Here is a 26,688-nt window from a genome sequence, read left to right as displayed (position 1 = left end):
AATATTCGATTAAAATGAAATGCTCCCTCTCTTTCTTTCTTCAAAATCAAATACTTGTTCTGACGTTGACGTAAACGTAGCCTGAAGCCTGATTCCTAGGTCTATAGTTGAGGAACTGGAAATTTTGGCTAGCACCCATTGTTCTGGGAAAGTAAAGAGTTTATCACTGCAGTATTTCTTTAATGTAATTTCCTTATATTGTGGCCATTGTTAGATTGGTGAATATAACTTGGGGGGTGCAAATGGTTGATTGAAATCGAGCAAATTGAAAAAAACACTTCAATTCCACAATTAACAATTTATTAACACACAATGATGGTTTCGCTGCCACGCAGCATCATCAGATCCATTTATAAGTTGTGATTTGTGGAATTGCAGTGTTTTCTTACCATGCCTTGCAGTATGGGTAAATTCCACATAGTTAAACCCGAGACAGTATTCTACGTGTAAATTGATTTAACACACTGGCTCTAAATGAATTCTGCAATTTCAATCTCGCGTTTACTCTTCTATTCTTCAATGATTTCCAATCGCAGCACGCAATCATCGCAGAAAATATTTTGGTCGTATTGTAAAAATGTTTAGCGAATCGGGTTGATGTACTTTCTACCTTGTCGCAGATTTGAATCAAATTTGTTTAGTCGGACACGATGATGCTAGAGGCTTATTCTAATTTTAAGTGGGGTCTCAAAATACACTAGTCTTGATAATGCGATTGATTAAAAGCAATCTTTAGCAGTTAACCCGCAAATTTCACAAATGTGATGACCTCGCGATGCGTTGCTAGTAAATGCATCGAGTAAAGAAAGAAGTATTGCGTTTAGTCCATGGTATTAGTTATCTCATAGTACTTGAGATATGTCAACCATACTATTTCTTGATAGATTGTGCATCAAACAGATTCTTTCTAGATTGATTCTTATTTCATCATCCCCATCCCACTTACCATCTTTTGAACTCTTTCCAATTCATAGAAATTTTCTTCTCCAGTCAACGGCACCACGATTTAAAATACGTCTCGTCCTCTGTGTTGATCCTGTCATCCGCGTCTTGATTCATGAGGGTGAAAGCGTACGGATAAATAAACTTTTCTTGTTCCGACACGGACTCTGTTTATCGCTGGAGTCCTCCCTGCATGGGAGGAATCCAAAGGGGCAATTGCTTCCATTTCTCGCATGATTTCTTGAACGATGGAAAAAATGTCCTTAAATCCTCGTTCTTCATTTCGATGGCGTTGACATCATAACAAGGCGCAAATATTATATTTATATACAATCACATCTATTTAGAGTGCTGTGAAACGTATTTCAGAGTAGAGAAGTCTTCATTCTAGATGAAATACGGCCAGTAGGTGATGATAACTTAAGCAGATCCATCACGCAGTGCTCCTACCTGAAAATTAAAATTGTATTCCTCACTATTCAGCCAAATTTGTCATTATCTATGCAATATTCGGGAAATGAAAATAATGACGTTTCGGTAGCTAATGCCGATAACCTAGTTTCCAATTTGCGATTGAAATTGGTGTCAAGTAAGGAGGTTCCAACTTTATTTTTTCATAAAGCATGGTACCAGACTTTACTCTGCGGTTATTCTCGGAAAACCAATTTATAAATTCGATTCACAAGACTTGGATGCAAAAAGAAGATGTCATCTACAGCTGGTCATATATAAATAAATTTTGGAGTCTACACACACGCACACACTGTTGAGCGTGCGAGTTGTTGGGAAGACTGGGAGCATACAGCCATCAAGATTTTATTCATTTGGCCACTCTCGCCCTCCCTCGCTTTCGGAGTAGATATCATTATAGTTAAATAGTCATTCATTGCGAAAATTAAGCGATTGATTGCATCTCTCCATTTTTCCTACCCAAAGCGAGTTCTCTTGCACTTGGGTTCATTCTCCGACTCCAACCCCTCTTTATTTGATCCAAGTATCTTTCTCTTCCATTTCGAGCCTTATTTTCTACAACTCCATCCATTATGCTCCTAGCAACTCCGTTACCTCTCAAGATGTGCCCAACCCGGCTGATTCTATTCCTATAATCTTCCAGTTGCCTTTGTCTCATTTTTTTTTCTGTCCAGTTTCTCACTTTTCCTGGCCGTTGTGTTATCGGTATGCACATTCAATGCTAGAATTGGAAGGTAGAACGTTTTTCCTCAGTCTCTTCTCGGATTTTTTTCTTCCTGCAGTGTATGCCTTAAGTTTTTCTCAAAGAATTAAATTCGACACGGATATTTAAACTAAGTGCTTCCTTATCGGTGCCTTAGTTTGGTAAAGTAGTTTCCCCTTCATTCTCATATCCTTTTTTTGTTTTGTGAGCGTCTGAGCATGCCATCCGTCTAACTTTTTCATCTGGTAGGTACAATGCAGCCCGTGAGATTGGTGAGGATTCCACACCATCTCATCTTCCTCTTAGGGCAACGCCAGTCTTCAGCTTCTTTCCTACTTTTTTTTATTTTCTAGCCACCAAGCTTCGTGGAATATCCTTAAAGTACTTGGTCCATTGAGTTCAAAGATGCCTGCCATTCCTGTCGCTTCTCTGTTCTTCTCGGCACCATCAGGAAAACGGAGGGCGGAAAATTATTCCTCGCCAACTTCATCCCTTGGCTCTCATTCCCCACGCCACATCAATTGCATCTTCCAAGTATTTATGGGCACTAAATATGCATCGTCTCCTCTTAAGGTGGCATAATTCATCGAGACCCTCGGCATATACATGGGATTTATGAAGTGGGATTTACGAAGTGTTCCCGTCTCTCTTTTCTTTCCAATTTCATTTTCCGTTGGTTTATAAACTCCCTCCTCGGATGGAGTCTGGTTGCTTTCTCGTGCGCACAAAGGATCGTATGAAACGGAACAACTGGAACGGGAGGGCTTTGGGACCGAAACGTTCAGCTTGAACAACCAACACACAATGAAGAAGACGTGAGGCGACACAAACGTAGGAAGGCCCCGATTCGCATTCGTATTAGGCGTAGGAAATGACCCAGATATACGCACAATGGTTGTAGGGTGACAATGAGAAATTTCCGCAAACATTCCATCGAGATAAAGATTTCAGAGGTCACGATTTATCGTATCAGCTTGTTGGAGGAAGGTTGAGAGGCTCGCATGTGGGTGTGTCAAGGGTCCCAGGTTTCCCTCCTTTCCCTGGAATTGACAAATGGAAAATCTTGACATGGAGCCGCTGCTACTGCGCCAATGAGCCAGAGGTAAATTGCATTGATTTTTTCAAAGATCGACGACATTTCTAAGGTCCTTACTACTTGACGGCAAAATTCCGCGAGGCATGATAATCGCATCTCTACCCTATGCACTCTGTATCTTCCTTAGAGGGTTTTAGATCGCAACAACCACCGAGAGGGGAGGGGCTTAATATAACGGTTGAAATTCAAATTATAAGTTCTCTAAAAAAAGTCATTAATGTATGTGAACCTTTCTGAATGACCGAACAATGACACGGCATTGATTAGTTTTAAAGATTTGAAAAGACAATATGAATTGTCGGAAGCCGATTTTGCAGTTCAAATTTTCTTATATGATATTTCGAGCCATTTAATTTTTGAATAATTGATACGTCACTTCCAATTCATAATTCACAAAGCACAGATGATCACTTACAGGCAAAAAAGTGAACCTTAAAAAGCAAAAAAGATTGAAGCATGGAAGGAGAGTATAAAAATGAAAAGGTCGAACTTAGGTAAGTATAAAACATAAATGATGCAAAATTCGATGGATAAAATTCTGAGCCTTTTAGGTATGGGAAAAGTAGAGGGAAGTGGGAAAATCTAGAAAATATGCAAATGAAAGAATTGCTATCATTAATGGTAAACTACCCGTTAAGGTAGACGCAGACACGGACTAAGTACCACTACATTTCTAAGCCTCACCCTACAAGACAACCTAGACTGCAATAAAACATACTTCAATTTCACGCACTTTCTACCTGTCTCCCCCTTTCTACTTTCCTTCATGCCATCCAACCTGCCTATCATATTCCTCCCCGATCTCGCTTGTCTAACGCTCTTCCCGTCCATCACCAATCAAAATACTCTATCGGGAACAGAATTTCTTTTTCAACAAAATTCAACAGATAACCGTAGGCAAACGTCCGGACAGGTTGCTGTTTTTGTGATAAAGTTACTTAAAACCAACTATATTAAGACGATCGCCCGCAAAAACGTACTACATTTATTGAAGAGATGAGAAAAAGTATTAATCGCTAATTTCATGAGCATAGCACAGTTTTTTAATTGTAATTCAACATGAAATCTATGATTTCAATAGCGAAAGTGAAACTTACTTTAATGGATAATGCCTCGACATCCCCTGCCGTCCATCCCCGTGGTCACTTATAATGTAATGTTTAGGTAGATTGTAGGAAAGGATGGTTACAGGCGCTTCCGGAACGGTACGAGATAACAAACCGTGGCGAAAACGCAGGGAGGGAGAGGGTGGGTAATGTGGAAAACATGAAGAGGGCAGGGAGCGAGCGAGCGAGAGAGATAAGGCGGGTACGAGTGGGCGGCTGTTTGGAGACGCGTCCATGGCCTCGACAACCCTTCCCCCTCGCGGGGAGGGGATCCCTGCGGCGCGGAGTCCCGGACCGTGCGTCAAGAGTCGCCCGCCCGCCCAATAAATTACGGCGCGTGCCACGTGCTCCCGTGCTGGCCTCCACGCACACGTGCTTGCGTGGCTCGTGGACCTTGGGTATATGGGCGTTTAGTGGATTTTTCGGCGACGAGGGAGGGCGGTTCGTTTCCGCCAACGGGTGTTTCGCGTAAACCTCTCCGTCGCGCCTCTGCCCAAAGGTGTTACCATTTCCAAAACTCTATACGCATTCACCGAGGAAAACATTAGTGGTACTGTCACTAATTGGGTACATGACACTCTCTGGTCACTCAGAGTGACGTCTATCGCTGATCGAGTGTCCGGCATCCAGTGAATGCCAACGTAACGAGCGTGTGTACAGCTTTCCTCGCTTTTTGGTGCGCGGGTGTATGTCTGCAAACTTTTGGAAATGAAAGTACTTGTCGGAACACAGATTCCCTACTTAGGCTCTCGGCAATATATTAATCACTCTAATATCGGGTGGTCAATTCGTTCACCAGTTTTTTCGAATATTCCTACACATGTGCCGAAATGTACCGTCTCAAAATTCAAATGCAACTTGAGTCGCGTAAGTTATATTTGTAAGACTAACAGGTTACGTCCAGTTTATCCGTAATTTTTCCCGCGCCATTTAAGTGAACTCAAAGGCTGTTTATTTTTCTCTTTTAAGGTACTGTTGAATAATATGTCAACTTTTACTATGTACCTTAGACAGCTACATAACATGAGTTAAATTTATTTGAATCTCATAAATGTGGAGTTACTGGCTATGATATACGTCTCGGGGGGGGAACAAGTTTCGACGAATTATGATCATTAAAACTGGGTTCTCTAGGTCCGAATTTCTAATCCTACCGCTGCTGAACGCGGTCTTTCAACATTCGTATGAAATACAATATTCGAAGGCTAAATCACATACGAATACAATGGGACAGTAAAATAAAACAGTTTCTGGTGTGACTTGGTGGAAAATATTGATATTGAAATTGAAAAATGAACTACTTGGCTTTTCCACATAGAACATTTTTATTTGCGACCTAGATTTCGTTATGATATAACATCTTAACCCTGATCTGAAGATGTTATACCATAAGGAAACTTAGGTCGCAAATAAAAATTTTCTATATGGAAAAGCCAAGTTGTTTATTTTTCACTTTCAACAGAATGGACAGTATTTGCCATACTCTTAATGTTCAAATATTGATTTTTACCAGTTCTTTCTTCAGATTTTTACCAAAGCTTTTCGAATTATGAGACAAATTTTCACATATGGTATTCAAAAGATGTCATTCCAAATATACCATATTGTTGACTTCAAAATGAATGAATTCCACCAGGTACTAATGCTACCTCTTTCGAGTCAACCATGTTTTTGCCTGCCTATTTTCCTTTTACTCAGACATACCTACCGTTGCAAACTCGCGAAACGTACCAAATAACTAAATCTGAAGGTATGCCGAGGGCAAATCGTCACAATGCTCTGTGCGTCAGTTAGCCTCATCAATTATTGTCTTCGAGAGATGTAAATAGTCCCTAGGGGAGTAAAAGGCTTAGAAAGAGTCGTCAACTTAGGGGATCAATTCTGGGGCGCATCACAAACAACACCACATCTGCTTATCTCAACGTTTCATAAATTTCAGGTCGTTATAAATTTTTTGCGGTGAAAAGATGAAAATCCCCTGACGGGATCGAATCTTCGAAACGGAATGGCAACGGTCACGTGTTCTCCTCTCGCGACTTTTCGAGCTACAGATTTGGACTTCGGTGGTTATAATTGCAGAAGTGGTAACAGATTATCTCCGATAATTCTGCATAGCTTTTCGTACATATCGATTATTGTTAGTCTTCTCCGGAAGTAAAGATAGTAAATATTTGAGAACTCGAAAAATATTGATCTAGAAAAATTCAGGTAAAACAGAAAATTCTGAAATACACACTGTTTCCATTGCAAATATCGGTGGTATTAACTCAATCATTACTTTTAATTTAACTTGGAAAAAATCGAAACGCATAGAAAAAAATATTTTATGAAAACAATTTATTTTTCTTGTGATAACGTGTTACATTTACTGCAGGAATGTGTTCGAAATTGGCAGTAGTAATTATCGACGAAAAAATACTATTAAATCTGTTTAATCCTGTAAAAAAATGTTCAGCAGTCCTGTTCGCTGTTTTTATTTTAAAAGTTGTTTGCAGTCTTACAAATTTGACGTTCTTCAAGGGATCAGTTAAATATTTTTTAACTGAGCCAATATTTGCAATAGGGTGGAAGTCACCTTTACATTGGCTAAAAGATAATGCTAGTATAAATTCAATTATTTTATAGGTTGATTAATAAAAATAATAAACACAAAAGAAAATATTTGCTTAAAGCCATGTGTTTATCAAGAGTAGTAAGATAAATTCGTGTATCTCAGTATAGCTGCATGAGACTCGCAAGCCAGTGATAGAAATATTCTTCCTCATGCAAATACCTTTTCCAATCACTGGCTTATATCCTTTGTGTTATGCTCACGGAAATAAAAAATTCACCAACCAAACTTACCTTCCATTTGTTTTTAGCGTCGAATCAATTATACCCAACCCACATTTTAATCTTGGCTACGAAATTGCGTACTAATACTCGCTATTTCCAACTCGTTTCAATTCAAATGTATCTTGACGCAGCATCTTCAAATGAAGTTTAAGTGAATTTTTAGAATAGAATGGTGGAGACATATCCTCTTAGATTTTGGAAGGATATATATCTTCTCAGTTTGATTCCGAAGTTCACGCTGAAACACGGATGTGACATGCTGCACGTACTTTCTCCTGGTTTCATTTGCTTCTCAGGGCACTGAACATAAGGAATGTCAACCTTGTAACCTAGGTAACCTTGTCAAACGAGCCCTCTGTTCTTAAAACTTGGAAGTACGTAACCAAAATATTTCTACTGAAGGCGAATTTCGATTGTTCCATGCTAATGTCTTACTTATAAACGAGTCACACCTATTCTTAAATCATTCACCCCTTAAGGTTAGAGGGAGGACATGGTTCTTGTTCCCCTGATCCACTTCATCGTGGAAATGGTAGTGGAGCGAGAGCGAGAGAGAATTCCGCCCTGCCGTCGTAAGGGATTTCTTCGGTCCTTGCCCGGAGCAAAAGAGGGATTCCACGCATCATGTAATGAACATTGTATATTCAGACCCACATTTTTCACCTCCATTCTGAAAAAAATATTCCCGACAGGTAGGTTAATTCAGTATTACTGTTAAAAGACAGGAACCCGATACATTCCGACATCACCAGCGAATGTGCCTGGCTCATGGGTTATCCTACGGCTGAAGTCAGTTCTTTCATACTTGTACGGCTCAGGCTGATACCTTATGTGAACGATGATGGCGCCAAAGGCGAGGTTCGTATCCCAGACCTTAGGGTTGGTCTCCACTCGACCCACTTGGCTGGGTGAGATCATCGTTAGCCCTTCAGACTGGCGGGAAACGACTGTAAGAGTTGCATCAACTAAGGGCTCAGAATAACCTGAGATATCTAAGTACGTCATTGGTAGATTGGGGAGTTTAAGGTTCCAAAAGTTAAGTTTTATATGACTAAAATAGGCCCTTTCAGAAGGTGAATTAGACTTTATAAACCTTTGAAGTAACCACCTAGAAGACTGATGTTTGCTCGGTAAAAGGCACCTGAGTGCTAAATTTATTGTTAATGACAATGTTTATATTTTGTTATGTTAACTCTAAAGAGTGCATTAATTGATAATGTGAGACCAATTAAAGGTAAATTAAGAATTAACGTCTAAGCAAAGGTAATGTTCATTGTATTGTATGCTTGCATTCAAGTAAGAACCGGTGGAAGAAAATTTTATTCTCAAATTTTATTTTAATAGAGGTATCTTTTAAGCTGTCGGTGTGGAGAGTGGAGGGTGAGGAGTGTGGTTTAAAAAGATACAATGAAGGAAAATAAATACAAACGAAGAAGTGCCAGGCATGATGGGGGAGGGGAGAGGATTTTTGAATGAAATCCAAAGGATTCAGGTAGGGTGGGTAGAGAGTATTTGATTGGCGATGGAGTGCTGAAGAATTTGATAGATGGGAGGACGTTAGGCAAGCGGGCAGTTAAGAGGGATGAAAACGATTTATTCATTTTTATTCAACGTCTTTCTTTTGGGGCAAGATTGGGACTTTATTGTCCCTTCTTCCCGCTTTCCCGTCTCGGTGGGGAAAGCCACCCCTAGGGCTAAGGACGATTGGGATGTTGGACAGAAATAAGGGCGATAGAAAGCATGTGGAATCGATGTTTGTTACACTGTTGGACGTCAGTTCATGTCTCGCTTGTTTGAGGCTTAGAAATGAACCTGTAGTTAGTCTGTGGTCATCTAAAAGCTATCTAATCAGTAAATTACCAAATATTAATCATGATAATCCTATTCATAAAAATACACGTAAAGAGAGTCCTTCCTTATATTATTATTATCTCTTAACTTTCGCAACGCCTCTCAGCTAAATAACCCAACCATGACCCTCCTCTAGTTATGTATTGCTAAAATAACTACTGTAACTAAAATAAAATATAGTGATTTTCTAACACTCTCCTTATGTTGGTTCAAAATTTTCTCTGAGGGCCGAGAAGATGTGAACGACGAAGAGCGTGCCGGACGCCCGAGCACGTCAACAACAGACGAAAACATTGATGAAGGGAAGAAAAAAGTATTGACCAATCGTCGAATCACCGTTAGAGATGTTGCAGAGGACCTAAACATATTGATTGCCATTCGATTTTTACCAATGATTTTGGCATGATACGGGTCGCCGCGAAATTCGTACATAAATTGCTGAATTTCGACCAAAAATAGCAACGCATTTACGTTGCTAATGAGGTGTCCGCGACGACAAAAATTTGCTTCAGAGGGTCATAACTGGTGACAAATTATGGGATTATGATTATAACGTGGAAATTAAAGCTCAATCGTCCCAATGGAAGCTGCAGGACGAGCCAAGACCGAAAAAAGCGCGCCAAGTTCGGTCGAATGTGAAAGTTTTGCTTAGAGTTTTCTTCAATTGCAGGGGTGTGGTGCATGATAAGTTCTTGTCGCAGGGTAAAACGGTTAATAAGGAAAATTACCTGCAATCTGCCACAAACGCCCGGATTTTTGGAGGAACAAAAATTGGCTTTTGCTCCATGACAACGCCCCTGCTCACACATCGTTACTTGTGCGCCAATGTTTGGGCAAAAACCACACACTATTGATGCCGCAGCCACCGTATTCCCCAGATCTGACCCCAATGACTTTTTCTTTTTCCCGAAACTGAAGAGGCCCATGAATGGACGACGCCAGCTACGATTGACGAGATAAATACTGCATCGAAGGAGGAGCTGAGCAAGATCACAAAAAATGATTTTTTGAAGTGCTTCGTGGATTGGAAAAAACATTGGCACAAGCGTATAATATCTAATAGGGATTACTTTTAAGGGAACGAAATAGATATTCATGAATATATAAATAATTTTTGAAAAAACACCATTGTCGCGATACTTTTTGAACAGACTTCGTGTAAATATATATATATATATATATATATATATATATATATATATATATATATATATATATATATATATATATATATATAAATATATATATATATATATATATATATATATAAACCATAAACACAGTAATCAACCCGAAGGTCGGTTTAGTAGGTGATGGTAGAGTTCACCCAGTACTAAGCTCTATTCGGCGTGTGAAATTCACACATCAGGGTAGGGGGGCCAGTTCCTTTCCCTGTGCCGGTTATGGTTTCGCAGGAAGATCTGGTACCCGAAAAATTACATAGCTTGGGTGGAGCTGCAGGTGCCCAGAGTGCCTCGCCCGATAATCGAACCCGGGACCCTCCGGTCAGCAGTCCAACGCTCTACCCTGCACTACCGCGACCCATATATATATATATATATATATATATATATATATATATATATATATATATATATATATATATTAATATATATATATATATATTATTTATTCTTTATTCTATCCATATCGATCCGTATATGCTATAAGCGTCGTGTCTTCTGCGCTATTCTCAACAATGGAGAAAAGCCTGTCACTTCCGAACGGAAGGAGTCCCTTAATGCCTAGATTTAGTTACATATCATCCCTTTATCCATGGAATTCCCCAAATATTGAGTGGAAATGCGCTCACGTTATTAATTTTAAAAAAAACTGTGTAGTAGGAAAGGACTATTTTCATTTCCTCGGGACTACTAAAATCATTCCCTAAAATTTCTTCGATTGTCAAAAGATAGTTTTACAGACACACATGCGGAATTTTTGAATGGGATTAACTGTACGTTGCAGTAAAGTTGTTCGAAAGTTAAGACGTCGTTAATCCTCCAGTAGCTAAAGCCATTTTCGATCAATGGCCTGCGTTCCAAAGGATAATGCTAAATCATTATATACAAGTACGCTTTTTTAACTCTTTTATTGGGGAATTTTTTCCCCATCGAAATCTTCGCGTGTTTCCCCAACCTCTATTTGTTAAATTAAATAATCATTAAGGGAAATTTATAAACTATCTCCAGGAATTTGTGGCGGCATAGGTAGGGGCTGCTGTTGCTCTTGCGCCTCACGGGTGACCGAATTGCCTCTCGTACGTCATTCAGGCTGTGGTCAGTGGGTGGAGGGTAGGTGGGATTGCGGGAGAATTGTGTGGAGGTGGGAGTGACGTACAAGAACGAAGAGGGAAAGTGGATAGGGGAGGGAAAAGCACTTAACATGAATCACTTTCGTGGGTAGGTGAACATTTGATGACTCAAATAAGTATCGCACTAGTAGCAAGTATTAAAAAAAACACGTAACTGTCACCAGCAAACACCTTTTAATCGCCCGAACGCTCAAACTTTGCGAGTAAATCGTTGTCAGCGCTGAAGGACCACGATCGTTTATGAACGATCGATCGGGAAATAGGGAACTGCTTCTTTCTTAATGTATTTTTTAACCCTCAGTCCATTTTAACAACCAAGTGATACGACCGAATATATTTTCCGTAATCGGCGAAATGGGCCGTAAAATATAGTAACTGCATAGCCAGCCGACGTCTCCGAGGTAATTTATCACATAACAGAAAAACCACTCATGGGAGAGAGAGAGAGCAATTAATTTGAAAAATAATACCGGAACCGTTACGCCCTTCCCCACTCAACAAACCGGCATGCACGGATTGCTACTTTCGTTCAGAAGGCAATCAAATTTGAGCGCAAAGCGCGGGAACTGCAAGATAAAGCGATGCATCGGAGTAAAGTAACATAGCCCTCCTGGTACATACCTCCTTCTTACATTCAAGTAAACGAGTCGAGTATGCACATTCATCACATTTTCTGCTAGCCGAGAAGACCACAATTTTTTCACGGTAAAACTTGCAGCAATTATTATGAATATTTCTTTAAAACATCCGTGAGATAAAATGTAAAAAAAATAGACGCATGAAAAAATAGTGGTATGACAATTTATTGGCTGAACTGAGTCATTTGTCTCGGGGAGGGTTTGGTCTCAAACCTGTGAACACCCTCAGCGGAGTCCAAGCTTCGTATTTTCTGGGTATCAGAACCTAACATTACTCGGCGTAGGGAAAGGAATTGTTGTGTCGCCTCTTTACTCTAACGCCCTCCACTGATGGGAGGAAACGTTTTATTGCTCTGTAACGATAGCTCCAAAAATATTGCATGCTAAGATTTCATAAGCGTCTTCTTATTTATTTCATGTTAATTGATTATCACGCGATGTGCTATTTTCGCATTATAAAATGAGTTTCAAACTGTACTTCGTTCAGTCCATTGTATTTCTCCTATTGTTCACTTTTTGTTAACTCAAGGATACACAGCATGTAAAAATTGATGGTGATAAAGTTGTAAGGAAATACTTTGATTCAAGATCGTATAACCGCCGAAAGTAATTTTAAAAATCCATTCCAATAATTATTTAAGAAAATACAAAGAATTAGCTTATGTTTACCTCCTTCCTCTAATTATAACTGGAGAATCGTATTAATAGCAGGATCAAGTTATCCGTAGTACCAATTGCAGTGTAATTTGAAGTATGTAACAACGTTATCTTGTGCTCAAATAATTTTTAAATAGCGTTATTCACAGTTACCTTTTGCGAATGTAAGATAGAACGAATCCAGTTCAAGATCCCACATTCTCAGTTCACCAGGTGAATGCTATCGTCAGAGAAGCTACCTTTTATCTTCCACCTATAACCATTCATATTTCTCTTCTCGTCATAACAAACTAATCCTTCAGCGGTAATAAACTTGTCCTTCCTGTCCACAGAACTAATATTTGCAACAAAACGCTCCTTTGTGGGCTGTGGAGAGAGCTGCCTTCAGCTATTATGCAGCAACATCCTCTGCGACAAAGTTGGATGCCTTCTGAACCTACGTTATGCTTAAAATACGTAAAACGTTTCTTCACAAATCGGACAGCTTATGGTATTACAATATTGATATCCCTTGTATTTCATTACAATTTGGGAATTGGTAGACCGCGTTGTAAAATAGCCCGATTCCTTTTAAGGATGACTCGTTGAGTTAGATCATTCTTACGGCATCCCCCACCCCTTCGCACCAAATTTTAAAAATGATTTTTTTCTCTGAATTGAAAATAATTTTCTCCAGGAGGCGGAAAATCTTTAAATGAATTAGGTTTTTCAGTAAATCTACGTGAAAGTTGAGAGAGAATTTACGGGAACCTTAGCCGAACTTTAAATGTATTTTTTTTACTCTGGATGATGATTTTGCAAAGTGAGAGCTCCGCTCAACTTGAGGACCTGTAAAGTCACTGGCGGGAATCAATTTTACGGGAATTCGGATTGATGCTGCGCGGCAGCCTCACTTTTCCGAGAGATTACAGCCTTCGACCACGAATTAGTTCTTGAAATGGAAAATCTGTTATTTTATCTTCTTCATCCCTGTGGACTTCCTTCCTCCCTTCATCCCCCCCAACATCCCTGTCCTGTTCCTACCCTTTCTTCGTTTGCCAAACATTTTCCCCTCTTTCACCGTCTTCAGCATCCCATTACCAATCAAAATGCTCTACATCCGACTTTTCTGCCCCCTTTGGATTTTTCCCGATAGCCCTCTCTCCTCCCCCACCATGTACCGTATCTCTCTCCCCGTGGTCTACAACATAAACATATTCGAGGGGCTTGTATTTTCTGATGACCCCCTAGAGCTGTGCTGGCAGGAGCAGTGATGATTTCTTCTGGTAGGGTCACTCATGCCTGATAGGAGCCAGGGCTAACCAAAGATAACCCATTCAGCATCTGCTCCTCAGTGAGGCGACTGGCTACAAAGGCATTTGACCATAGTGGGGCGGCCATTTCAGTGATGGTGTCACATTTAAAACACTATTGAGGAATGCAACGGTAAACCACCTCAATTTTCCAGCCCACGAACCAAAATGGATAATAATTATGTTTAAAATGATATGCCTTAAATCTTCCATAAAATTTGCCGATGTTAATGAGAATCATATTTACCCTTACCTAACTCTTATGAAGAGGAAATGAAATATCATTAAGCTCACAAGCCCTAAGATTTATTTAATTAAGACACTAAAAATTAAATAAATGTAGAACAATAAGCGCATCTATTTGAACTGGCACGACTAAAACTGGATTTTGATATGCAAGGAGCCGAAGGCAAGTTAATTATTGGTTCATTTTTGCCTCCCTCTTTTTCCAAGTACGGATACTCGTAATTATTGTTTTATTTTTACACAGTCCCTGGTGTGTACTCGCATGAGGAAGAATGGAGATGTCCACTCAATCATTCTTGAGATCGAAAGACCTTGAATTTCCACAGGGCGTCGGCACCGTAATGCTGAATCAGAATTTACAGTGTTCTGTTCTCCATCGCCATCCATTCAAAAGTAGACGCTGCCACTTCTGAAGGGCGAACCTCACATTGACGGCCTCCTAGGGCATGCGTGATTGACGGCCACTCGTGTGAGTTTGCATGGCCTTCTGGCTCGGCCGACTTTAGGGAGGATCCGGTAACAATCCAGTCGCCCCACACCCCACCCCCTCTCCCAATCGCTACGCGCGAGCCGAAAACAAAATGGGAACGAAAGCAGTTATCAGGTGATGAGCTTGATATTGGCTTGAGGAACGATGTTTGCCATTCATGCCTTTGGACCGAATTTGGTTAGTGTACAGCCTCGGCGGAGACTCGTGGAGGGACGAGAGGGAAAGCGGGGGCCAGGGAAGGTCTGGGGAAATTGTGTGAGAATGAATCCTCTCTCCGACTTGCAGACCTTTTTCCGGCAATACCAGGTCGTCCCTGACATAAATACGGCCGTCATGTAAGTTCGGTGTGTAAATTTAGCCGACAAGTCAGTCACGTTTGACTAGACCCGACATTGTATGATGGCCAGAGTCCATGGCTTTGATGCACGATGGGCTGAATTCCCAAAAAGCAGGCCAAAATCCCATTTAATTTTGTTTAATTTCGAATCCGGAATTCTGAAAAGTGCCCCAAAATGATTGTTGAACATGATACCGAATGGCATTAAGCTCAATATTTCTGTATTGATTTTTGTCGTAATTAATGATGGTGGTCTACCAGTTAAGTCAAGTTTTGATGGGCACTGCCTGACCACCGCAAAATTTCTAAGCCTCGCCTAACAACTCACAGCCTCACACCCTACACTAAGCACTCAACGTCCCTTCATCTCGTTCAACATGTCATGTCATCTTTCCTTCCTCCTACCTCGTTTGCCTCGCGTTCTCCCCTCTATCACAGTCTGCTCTGCGTCCACCTTTCTTACCTCATTTGTATTTTTCCCATAAACCTTCTCTCCCACCATGCCTCTACAGCTGCTGAAAGCTGACCCAATATCTCCAAAAAAAAGTCCCCTTTAATTTTCTCTGAAAATCTTCAAAGCTGATTCTGAAGTCCCTCCAGAGAACTTGTAAGATAAAAAATACTGTGTTAATAGATGAATTAATTCTTAATTCATCTATTAACGTAATTCTTTCCCATTAATTACGCCTTTGTTTCATTGGTTAGTTTTGGAAAATTTGAATGTTTTCGATAAAAACAGTTGTCGCCCATATCTTTACTTATCACAGGCAAATAGATTAATGTCGATGCAATCAGAGGAAAGGTGGCGTAGGTATAATAAGAGATTCGCTTAAAACCTTAAAGAGCTCATTTGCAGTTTCAACCGCTTGCGCAACCGGATATATGACAATCATAAAATCGATTGAATTTTCGTTTCGGTCAATGATGCGATAAGTTTAGTGGTGTTTTAGGTATCTGTAAAATTTTGTATTGCGTTCCTATCCATTTGCCATCATATTATGGAAACAATTCAATCTTTAGAAAATAATCGCTTTAACAAAAATATTTGAAAGGAAGAGATCTAATTATTGTTATTCATTCATTTGTTGTCCCACATTTTTCCCAGACGGCTTTTTGAATCTACCTTGCTGGAGATTTTCAATAATATAGAAAATATTTGTTTACTTTCGATTGTACTCCACTGAGAAACAAACATTAGCAGCATATTTTCATACCCATTATTATATATATTTCGTAACTGGTATGGAATTAGTTAAAGCATAATTATTCGAAGCTTTTATTAAGTAAGAGGCTATTTCTTTGAAATCTTTTTAGCCAACTTAGGTCCATATATGATATGCTCAGCGTGCCTGAACAATTTCCATAATGTCATTTTAAGTTGTTCTATAATTACATTTGGCATTGCTAAGAACGTATAATCACACTTCTGCTTCACGAACTCAGTAAGAGAAAGAATGTTTCGACTCCACGCTTGAATACGTAATGGTTTGAGCCATGGAAGATTCCGGAAGATAATTTCGATCATGCGTCGTGTGATTTTCATACCCATCTAAATTCGATTCCACTTCCGGTGATAAATTATCCGGTTATGAACTTGCACGGCGAGTCTAAGAATGGGAACGAGAGAACCAGATATGATCTATCTCAGCCGTAGAGCATCGTTGTTATGAAATGCCGGATATATAACGTCAGCTGTGGAATGGCCGTTTGCGTGCAGACGGGAACCCATGCTGTCGACCACCTCGGACCAGGCGCTCCCCAAAAGCCTAAATTCCTTCGACACCCTATTTGTATCGGACATAATTCTCTCCATCGCGTTTTCATCCAGTTTTCACGACCGAGACTTGATAAAGATAATGTGCGGCTATTTCATAAGACTAAAGTTGCTTTCTCCTACCACTGGCTTCCAGAGGAAAGCATTAATTGTTCTCTCATATTTATATAATGATATAAATAGGGTATAAAATGTACAGTAATAATTTAAAATAAAAAAATTATTGAATGAACAATCATTTTAAAAATATCGGATAAATCGACAGAACAGAACTCTTCTCTTTCAGCTTTAATGAACATGGATCTACACTTGAGAGATCACTTTTGTTCAGCCGATGGCCCGTAATTACAGGAAGAATTAAAAGTATGAATGACCCAAGATTTCATGCCTCAATTTCTGGTAATTCATATATGTTTATAAGTTTATTTAAGTTTATTTGTTCGGAAATCCTGCACAGAAGGACTTCATACTCGTATTATCTAATTCCGACAAATTCATACATGGAATTAAATTTTGGCCTTGTCCACATTTTGGTCCAATACTAGGCATTCTAACCGGTGTAGGTACATTCTGGTCCATCTGCTATATTTTAAGGGCATATAATATAAAACTAACGACTTTTTCGCAAATATTATCATTTTCTATGGACCCTGTCACCAACCTCCACAATGTTCCATAACGTGTGTTCCATAATGCCTGTTATCTTCCGCCCTCTCCTGAATTTATTTAGTGTGGTCCCTTATATCGCATTCTTTATCATGCATTTCGAAGTCAATAAATATCTCATTAATCCATTTCGTGTGTTTTGATGGTATTACCTGCATCGATTTAACACTCTTACCCACCAATTCATTCGCTCCAGTTATATTTTTTTCTCCAACCCGTTTCCTCCATCATTTTCCATAACATAGAGCAGCTCCATTTTTTCCTGACATGAGTAGATACGACATTTTGACCCTCTTATTTGATACTACTTATTGCCTAATTGCTTGAGATGCTGCACCTGCTCTACTTAAGAGCAATTCTCTTCCGAACGCCTATTGCATCGAGAACACCGAAATGGAATGTGTAGACTCAATTAAATACCTGGGCATTACCCTCACTCACGACCTCTCCTGGGCGAAACACACACGGGAAATATGTGGACTAGCTAACAAATAATTAGGATTTATTAGAAGAATACTGGGTAAATGTGATGAAAAGATCAAAGAGAAATGTTATCTTTCGCTCCTTAGGCCTCATTTAGAATATGCTGCTAGTATATGGGATACTCACGAAGTGGAATTAATTGCCGAATCGGATCGCGTGCAGCGTTGAGTAGCTAGATTTATAAAACGTTATTATGATATAGTTAGTAGCGTATCCAAAATATTAGACGAGCTAGGCTGGGAATCACTCACGGAGTGAAGGTTAAATTACAGATTAAATCTCTTGCATAAATTGCTAGGACGTCTCTTTAGCGATGATGTTGAAAATGTATTATTACCTCCATCGTACTACGGTAGGAGAGATCTTGTCAATAAAGTTAGAGAGAACAAGTGTAGAACAGATAGATTTAAGATGTCATTTTTTCCACAAATGATAAGGGATCAGAAAAACATTGTCCGACCGCGGTAGAGTCATATTCGGGTAAAAATTAGTCTGGTGTGTATTCACTGCCTGCCACACACCCTAGCGGTGGCTTGCAGGGTACTTAAATAAATAAATAAATGAACTTTTACAAAATAGCCCATAAGATGTCCTGGAAATATTGTAATACATTTTGTAAATTTCAGAGTATGTCTTATCTTCAAATATTTTCATAGAAACGGAAAGCATGGCCATCTTAGCTTTCGATTTAGGTTTTACAGAATACGCGTAAAAGGTTTAAGATGAATGAATTCTGGTTAAAACTCTCTAAATGAGTCTTTAATCGCCTAATTAACATTTATATGATCATTTGTTACCTCGGGGGATTTGCTTAATTAATAATTAGTAATTAAAGTAACTTTTTCATTTCCAATTTAGATTGAAAGGAAAGAAAGCACCTTAGTTTGAAAGAGGTGCGGCATGATATGAGCATTAAACATCCGTTTGCACTCCTTCTTGAAGTAATCTCAGCAGTGGAACTAAACGTTCACGCTGATAAACATTTAGATGTCATTGACAGGTATGCACGAAGTTACAGGAAACTCCTAAGTTAAAGGTCGGTTAAGACGTACATATAGCTGAAATACACAGAGATAATGACGCTTTGATCATGTTGGAAGCTTAGCGTTATGTTCATTAGAAACATATAATTCTTTCAAAAAATCTGCTTTTTTTAAAGAATTATATGTTTCTTATCCTTATTAACTTGAATCAATAGTTTCTCCTCGTGAAAAAAACATTTTAGAATGCATGAAGTAAGGCTGCTTAGTTTACGTGTTTTTAAGAACTCGAATTTGTAAATATGTATCACGAAGAATGTGTTCAGAAGTGATGAATGAAGCACAAAATGTATGCGTTCGTAATTGGTGAGATAAACCTCTTAGCAATAGGAGCGAAACAAAAATTTAAAAAGGAATATTCATAGATGTCACAATAAGAAATATGAATACATAAAATGTAAGTAGTCTCAGTGAGGTATTTGAGTACTGAAAGACAGTGACATAGCGGGTTAATTCCGATTTAAATTGGAAAGGCAATATTGCTGCAACCCTAATATGCAAGCCGACTATTCGTCTTCAACCTTGATTATATGCAGGCAGTAAAATCATTAACGCTTCACCTACTGTGCACAGAACATAAATCAATTTAAATATGAAACTTCCCATAAAAGTCTCATGTATCCAGGAGCATAGGAGGCTGAGAGGATAAGAGGTTTTGTGGTATGATGACGAACGAAAGAAATGTTAGCCATAGGCAGGAAAATACTTGCCAGTCAAGCGAACATGTAAGTATTGCAGGATATTTGTTGGTACCTATTTTTGCATTTTAAATTATTTCTCCCAAAAATATAATAATAAATAAATAATAGTCGCTTGTTTTATGAATAACAGACGTAATCAGATCAAACAAAGTAGTCAATAGGTTCGCAGCTAGGTATACATTTCACCATAGTAAGATTTAAAATAAGAGATTGAGAACCTTGTTTTCAGTGCTCGAGTTTCTAATCATCACTTCTAATAGTCAAATCGTTTTCTTCCTCTTCAAGTCAGCGCTGGCGCTGTTTTCATTGGACTAGCATCTACCGAGGCTCAGAATAGTATTTTGACTTCACAGATGATTTCCTTTGAAGTTATCTCATCCAGTTGAAGATATCGATCAGCGGTAAACGCGTGTGGTATGTTGAAAAATTCGGAGTGGCCCACAAACTGCGAAGGAAGAGGTTTCGAGACCAATCGGAGGGAAAAGATGTTAGCATAGTTCACGCCTTTGAATCGCCTGGCTCAGGAAATAATTTCTCAGAGAATATTTGCCAAGTGGGGAAAATCGACTTGCATAAACGCAAGCAGATGATTCCGAATATCTTTTCGCTTCGTCATCGATCCGCAAATTTTTGGAAGCGGGATAAAATTCCTTCCTCTTGATTATTTTACCAATATGCGAGACTAAACAGTTAATAGCTTTCGTGCACAATATAATTTATTTATATCCAATGCTTTCGTGCTGCTAGCACAAGCTCAGATTAGAATTATTTTAATTTTAAAATTTTGATAAAATGTTTTCGACAAGGTTCCGGTTGCAATATTTCTCTGAATATTCCCAATGAATTTTTCAGTCCAATGCGATCCATTTTAATATAATTTCCAACCTTTGTCGTCCACACCTCTTTCCGACATGAGGCGAAAAAAACTCCTACTGTCCTACGTGTGTACATGTCTACCCGTAAGAGCACTAATGGGACAAAAAAAGTTACGATGACATAAAAACCAGTACGTTTATATTTGGCGTACTAAATGCAAATATTATGGTGAATATGAATTGTATGCTTCGTGCTAAAAGAAAATTACATGTCGATGAGAAATAAAATTGAGTTATCACTTTAGTCCACTCCCCGTCAAAGAGGTTTTATTTTCAAATCAAGGCATTTCTAATCGTTGGATGCCATATAGCATCGGTTAGCCATAAACAGTAATAAAAAATTTTATTAATCTATCACATGAAATTCTCCAAGATGCCATTTTAGTTTTATTAAATATTGAACGTTACAGCCGTTGAAGTCATGAATTCAAACACTTGCATCTGTATAATTAAAGTGAGAGTGTCCGAAGGTGATTCCTTCAGCGCTCACCGGTAGGGAAGCTTGCACACAATCGGGGACCATTACGTACGAATAAATCACGACAGGGGACCATGTTGTACACAAGACTGCTTACTTTTGGAAAGGAATTACGAGTAACAAAGGGTCTTTCACGAGTAGCTCTAGCCAATGCTAGAGCTACTCGTGAAAGACCCTTTGTTAAGCGTCCCTCAGAGAATGAGATCCAGGACGCTGCTCTCGAGTCAATAAAGGCGATCCGTTGCTGATTGGATTACTTTGGTGTCTTTCTATTAGCCTCCCAAGCCCGAGATTCTGGAATCGATTCGTGGATGTGTTTGGATCATTCAAGTATGTTACGGTCCCTGCTCCTGCTGGTGTTGGCACCTTGCTTGCAGCACGCTGAGCGTCCGGCGAGGATTTAAACTATTCGAGGCTCAGGAAATATTGTCCAGAGTTGACGAGTCCTTTACAATCCTTGATGATTTGATTCATCCAATAAGTTCTTTAACTTCTTAAACAGTTGTTCATTTTTTGCCGCTGATTCGCGTGTTAATTGAATCATTAACATTTTGTAGTTTCATGTTTGCTTTGCAATTCGATACTAGTATTAAGCTTTCAAATGGAGTGTAGAGCTGCTACTTATGATGTAAATCAAGTGATTTTACTAACCAAAGAAACGTGCATTTGGGCGTTTAGGTACTTAATTTTGAGTTGAACCAGACCAGTCGTCGAATAACCAATTGAGAAGCTCCAGGCGTGATGTGGTGGAAGTCGAACATAATGAATAACTGATCGTAGCACTTTTCCACTTGGTATCATCTTTATTTTACGACCGGGTTTCGATGCATTACATCGTACGATGCGTTTCAGATGTAATACACCGAAACCAGGTTGTAAAATAAATTTTATCAAGTGGAAAATGCTACGATCAGTTATTCATTACAGTCGTTAAATGTTTTGTGGTCCCGCAGCTTAACGGATATTTGTCCTGTTCCATACTCCCTAATTATTATTAGTAATGTGCAAGAGAAGGATATGACGCATGTGGCAGCTAATTAAATTTCCTCCACCTGGAAATGGAAAATGGATCATCCATTTCCTTGAGTGATTCGAAAAGGCAACCACGATCTGTGAGCATACAGCCATTCCTTTTACTCTCATAGTGATTGATTCCTCTTTCAAATTGGTGTGAGTGTATACTTTTTCAGACGCTAAGAGGAGTCCTTGAAGAAACCACGATAAGCATTTTTGTCTTGAAGGCATCCAAAAGTAAAAATACGTAAAAGATCTTTACGTCTTTGTCAAACACTCCACATAAACTTAACGGATCCTTATGCTAAATTGATACTGCATTGAGCCCCAACAGATTTCGCTTGCGAGCGGTACACGTGCGCAAAAACATTTCCGAGTGCAATTGCCTGCGTGTCCTTTTTGGCTTGGAAATTATTTGGGAAAATAACTGGAATGAGTGCGACGGCAAAGTTTTCCATTCGTATTGTATTTAAGAATTGGTTTCACGATCAATCAGTGATTTCACGCCCGCTTAAAAAATAGGAACTTCCACCGAGGCGCAACAACTACTCTCCGAAACAGTATGACCACTGTAACAGCCGAATAATAAAATGTATTCAACTCAAGATTGAAGCGGGATAGTGCATGTGACGTTAAATTCCCTCCCCTTGAAAAGAGTAATGTTTTAATTACGCTGATCGTACGTTTTTCAATAAATACGGCACACGGTTTTCTTTCTTCCCTCTTAACGCATAGTTTGTTTGACGCATAGTTTGTTTGATTATTTCTTCGATTCCCGCGGCCAAGAATTCGATCTCGCGGAGACGGTTGTTATTAACCCTCGAATCCGCCGCCAGGGAGAGACAACCACCGGAAGACGGTTGCTGATGACCCTTGAATTTGCCGCCAATCCATCAGAGTTGATGAAACCAATAAAACCTGCCACTTCGACGGTCATTCAGTGGGTGTAAACAAACGTAGGACTTCATTGCGGCCATATCCGCATTTGGGTGCGGATATTTGGCCCATCATATAGTCGGGTGACGAGCAAGGCTTTCCAGTATGACAAGAGCGGCACGTGCGCTGTGAGTTCGGTACCCTCACTAGCAGGAGGAAAACAAACCATGTGAAGGACAAGATCTATAGGATTGCAGAAAGTGACCTAGTTGACACGAACCCCAAAAGTACTCGTCACAACATAAGTAATCAAAATGAGGGCTTCTCAAAGTGGTGGTTCGAAACGTGCTGCCTGGTGAGATAAAACTAATTTCAGAAAATTTTAGTTTCTGTTACTTTTTGCTCTTCACCGAACGTATTCTTGCACCTAGAGCTGGGTTTGATCGACCAGTCTTGAGCAAAAGGTGTCAATCGAATTTGTACCCAAGTAAATCATGTGAGTAGCCGTGACTCCATGTACGCTAATATATGCCCCTCGTAAGCAGCCAAGCCCTATAAAAGCTCGGCCCCCACGCTACAACTGGACTGAGTCTCATTTTTTTAGCATTCCGACATGATTTGTAATTTTTCAGTCACAATTTAAATTCATGAAAACTGGTATCCCTGCACCCCATCCTAGACCAAACTTAGGAGAAAAATAGGGTAATTCGTCTGTCCACGCCAAACATTTTAAATCCACCGATTTTGCAATGAGTCAAAACAAGATTGGCTGCGGGAGTGGTGGTTGTGTGGGAAGAGGGGGAATGAGGTTCGAATTCAGGGTGTCCCCACCTGGTGGCGCTCTTGGGCCTCGCCTGGCACCCCATGGCAGCGACCACGAGACCGTTGCCTACGGTGCCGAAGATGAAAGTGAAGGCGTGCGTGCTCACGATGGGCACAAACGCCGAGTTGACCTTCCACGGCTTGAGGAGCTCCTCTGGATCCGCCACGAAGAACTTGACGACGGCGGAGGACGTGGCGGAGGCATCGTGGAGGGCCGGTGGGGTTGAGGGCGAGAAGGCCGCGGCCGTGGGGCCTCCCATCTGGACCACTCCGTCCTCACCATCCATGGCGCGTGGGGAGCGAGGGAGAACGGGAGGGTGGACGAAGGGATGGGGTGAGCGACCCTCCTTACTCGACGGCGAAACGGACCGGGAACGTCCGGACGCTGACCTTCCGCTTCGTCCTGGAAGCTTCGTGAGTGGGTCCCTTAGCTCCCCCCCTCTTCTCGGGCGGACTCCTTTCCTTAAGTGGTCGAGGCCTGAGTTCCACCGCCTCCTCCCGATTCCACCCCGCGCGATTTCCCTCCGCGGAACGTTACGCGGACACCTTGGGGCGGCATCGGTGTAGCGAACCACCCTCCTGAAGTGAACTCCCTCTCGACGAAAAGAACACAGGGTGCGCTGGGTAGTTGCTGCGGTCCGTTGAGGGGGTTTTACGGAAAGGGTGCTAGAAAAACAAGAGGGGTAGAGAGGGAGAGGGGGTAGTAGGAGTAAATACTTTTTCCCCTCTCTTTAACGGTGAAGAAAAAAATCGCGGGGATATGGGTTTTGATTGTGACGGGGACACGGTCGGAAGATTCGATGGCGGGGAGTGATTGACGGGAAAGAAAATATTCGGCGCAGGGGCCCGGGTTGGTACTCTCCGGCGCGGCCCGTCGATCTGGCGTCGGGGTGATCTTGGCTGCTGGTTCGGCAGCGTCGAGGCGCCCGCGGCGTGGCGACGCTTCCGCTCCCTTTCCCGAGAAAACGAGGAAAGGCAACCGCCGAGCCGGTCGGCGGCGCTTAAAAGAGAAGAGGGAGAGGAGTGGGGGCGAAGGAGGGGGGGGGCGGAGATTGAGATCGCGGTGTGGGGGCGTGGGGAAGCTGAATGGGCGAGGGAGGGAGAGCGTTGATGGGAGGCTGGATGGGATGGGGAAGTAAGATGGCCCGAGGGGGGAGAGGGGGTTTTTTAAGGAGTATAAACAATTGAATGGTGTGGTGCGCTGGATGTTGGGTTGACTTCTTAGGAGGGGGGAAGTAGAGGGTTGTGGGGGGTGGAGGGGGGTAGAGGTGTCAGAAATGTCGACGATGATGCTGAAAGGGACTGCAGATGCTCTTCTTGCTTGAAACATATCAAGTCCCCTATATAGTACACGCGTTTTAATTACGTGATGACAAACTTTCACTTTCACCGGTCGAATTCTTTTTCACCGCACCTCTTAATCATTTCAGATAAGTGCTATCAGTCTCGGTCCAATTATCGCAAAAGTCGCCACAATAAAATCCCTCAGTATAAAATTATTTCGTTACCGAGGTTTAAATACAGTGTACTCGTATCATTAAAAGGCCTTTGCGTGACTAGAAACATTCCGAACATGGGCAATTGCTGAGGATTTCTCAGACGTGGGAGGTACCTGATAGCTATTAATAATACAATGATATTATGAATTACCGTGAGGAATGACTTTGTTGGATGAAATGCGTCTCGAACAGGAATTGTTATTCTTTGAGCGATAGCATGAGTGAGGAGGATGGGGTGTGTTCATGGGGTTAAATAAACTAAGAGATGAGGTAATATTGGGGATTTTAGACAATTTTCATTTTAATTTACTTCACAATTCAGAAATCGAAACGATTAGAAAGCAGTTTATTTCACTGGCCCCCCATTACCATTCCATCCGTGAATGGAAAGCGTATTGGCGAACCAGCAGGATTAATGTTCTCAAAGATATGTCAATGTAAAACTTCTCCGAAATCAAAGGTTTTAGGAATAAAATACCATTTAAGACACATTATTTGTAACGTATCCCGGTGATGAGTGTGATGGTAAATTTTTTAAACCCTCTATAAACCTAAAGTATCTTTATTTAAAATGAAATCTATCACCCACTCCTCTAATTGAAGCCTGAAGTAGATAGTTTTAAAGTGTAAAGGTTGATTGTTACCAGGGAAAATCAAAGATCTGACCAGTCTAGGCATGTCAATCGGCTGCACATGGCCCGTGCATGATTTTTGAGTTTGTGTTCCGCTACGGAAATGAAGGTCATGCGTCTTTTAATGTTGTTCTTCTGCGTGAGTAAGCACGAAAGTGGATGTCACCGTCTAAGAGTCAAAGGTGAAATCTCCGCAAATGCTATTAAAACTCTAACATGAAGATTCGTGGAGGCGCGTATTGATCTCACTCATAATATGCACATCTTAGTTTTTGAAGCGTTGATTACTATCCGGAATGATGTATCAAAATTATAGAAATGGAACAATTTCTCGAGTGAGATTTTCGAGTGGTAGAAGGCTTAATTTGCAGCTGCTCCCAAGGCCAAATTTAGGAACCTCTTATAACTCTTATATGTAATCCTTGAGTGGAATATAGCAATCGCGCCCGCAACCTTTTCTGTAGTTTGGTAGGTTAGATAGTAATACTGCATCCGGTTTGGATTTACGAGGCTAATTGTTGACGTGACGCTAGGGAAGTAAGGGTAAAACCGCATATAAGTTAAAATGCAAGACTGAATGCATTTTTGAGTGCACGAATTGTATGTATGACCAATTGCTTTCGTTGTAGCGAGGCTTCCATGTTATCATCAGGAAATATTTTTCTCCAAGGCATGCATATATGGGCAGGAAGCTGGGGAGGGAGGAATAGAGGGGTGAAGGGATAAGGCATAGAGGGGGAGAGGGGTTATTGTGTCGAGCATGGATAGCGGGTGTGAAATAAATAAACATGCATGCTGCAAGGAAGTCCGTTTCGCCACGTCTTTTTCTTTCAAATTTCGAGATGTTGAC

At 40.6% G+C, this 26,688-nt stretch overlaps 1 protein-coding gene across 1 annotated transcript in view; it reads right to left on the bottom strand.

Annotated features, from left to right (window-relative positions):
* Positions 1-23,994, bottom strand: part of LOC139692150 (cholecystokinin receptor type A-like) — a 54,813-nt gene extending 30,819 nt beyond the window's left edge. The window contains exon 1 of the mRNA XM_071590207.1: positions 23,717-23,994. Within this exon, the coding sequence (XP_071446308.1) occupies positions 23,717-23,994 (278 nt within the window). The remainder of the gene's footprint in view (positions 1-23,716) is intronic.
* Positions 23,995-26,688: the final 2,694 nt, after the last annotated feature.

The sequence above is a fragment of the Hetaerina americana genome, unplaced genomic scaffold (genome assembly GCF_022747635.1).
Source record: "Hetaerina americana unplaced genomic scaffold, ioHetAmer1.1.p SCAF_4, whole genome shotgun sequence".
NCBI lineage: Eukaryota > Metazoa > Arthropoda > Insecta > Odonata > Calopterygidae > Hetaerina > Hetaerina americana.
This window is presented reverse-complemented; position numbering and strand designations above follow the sequence as displayed.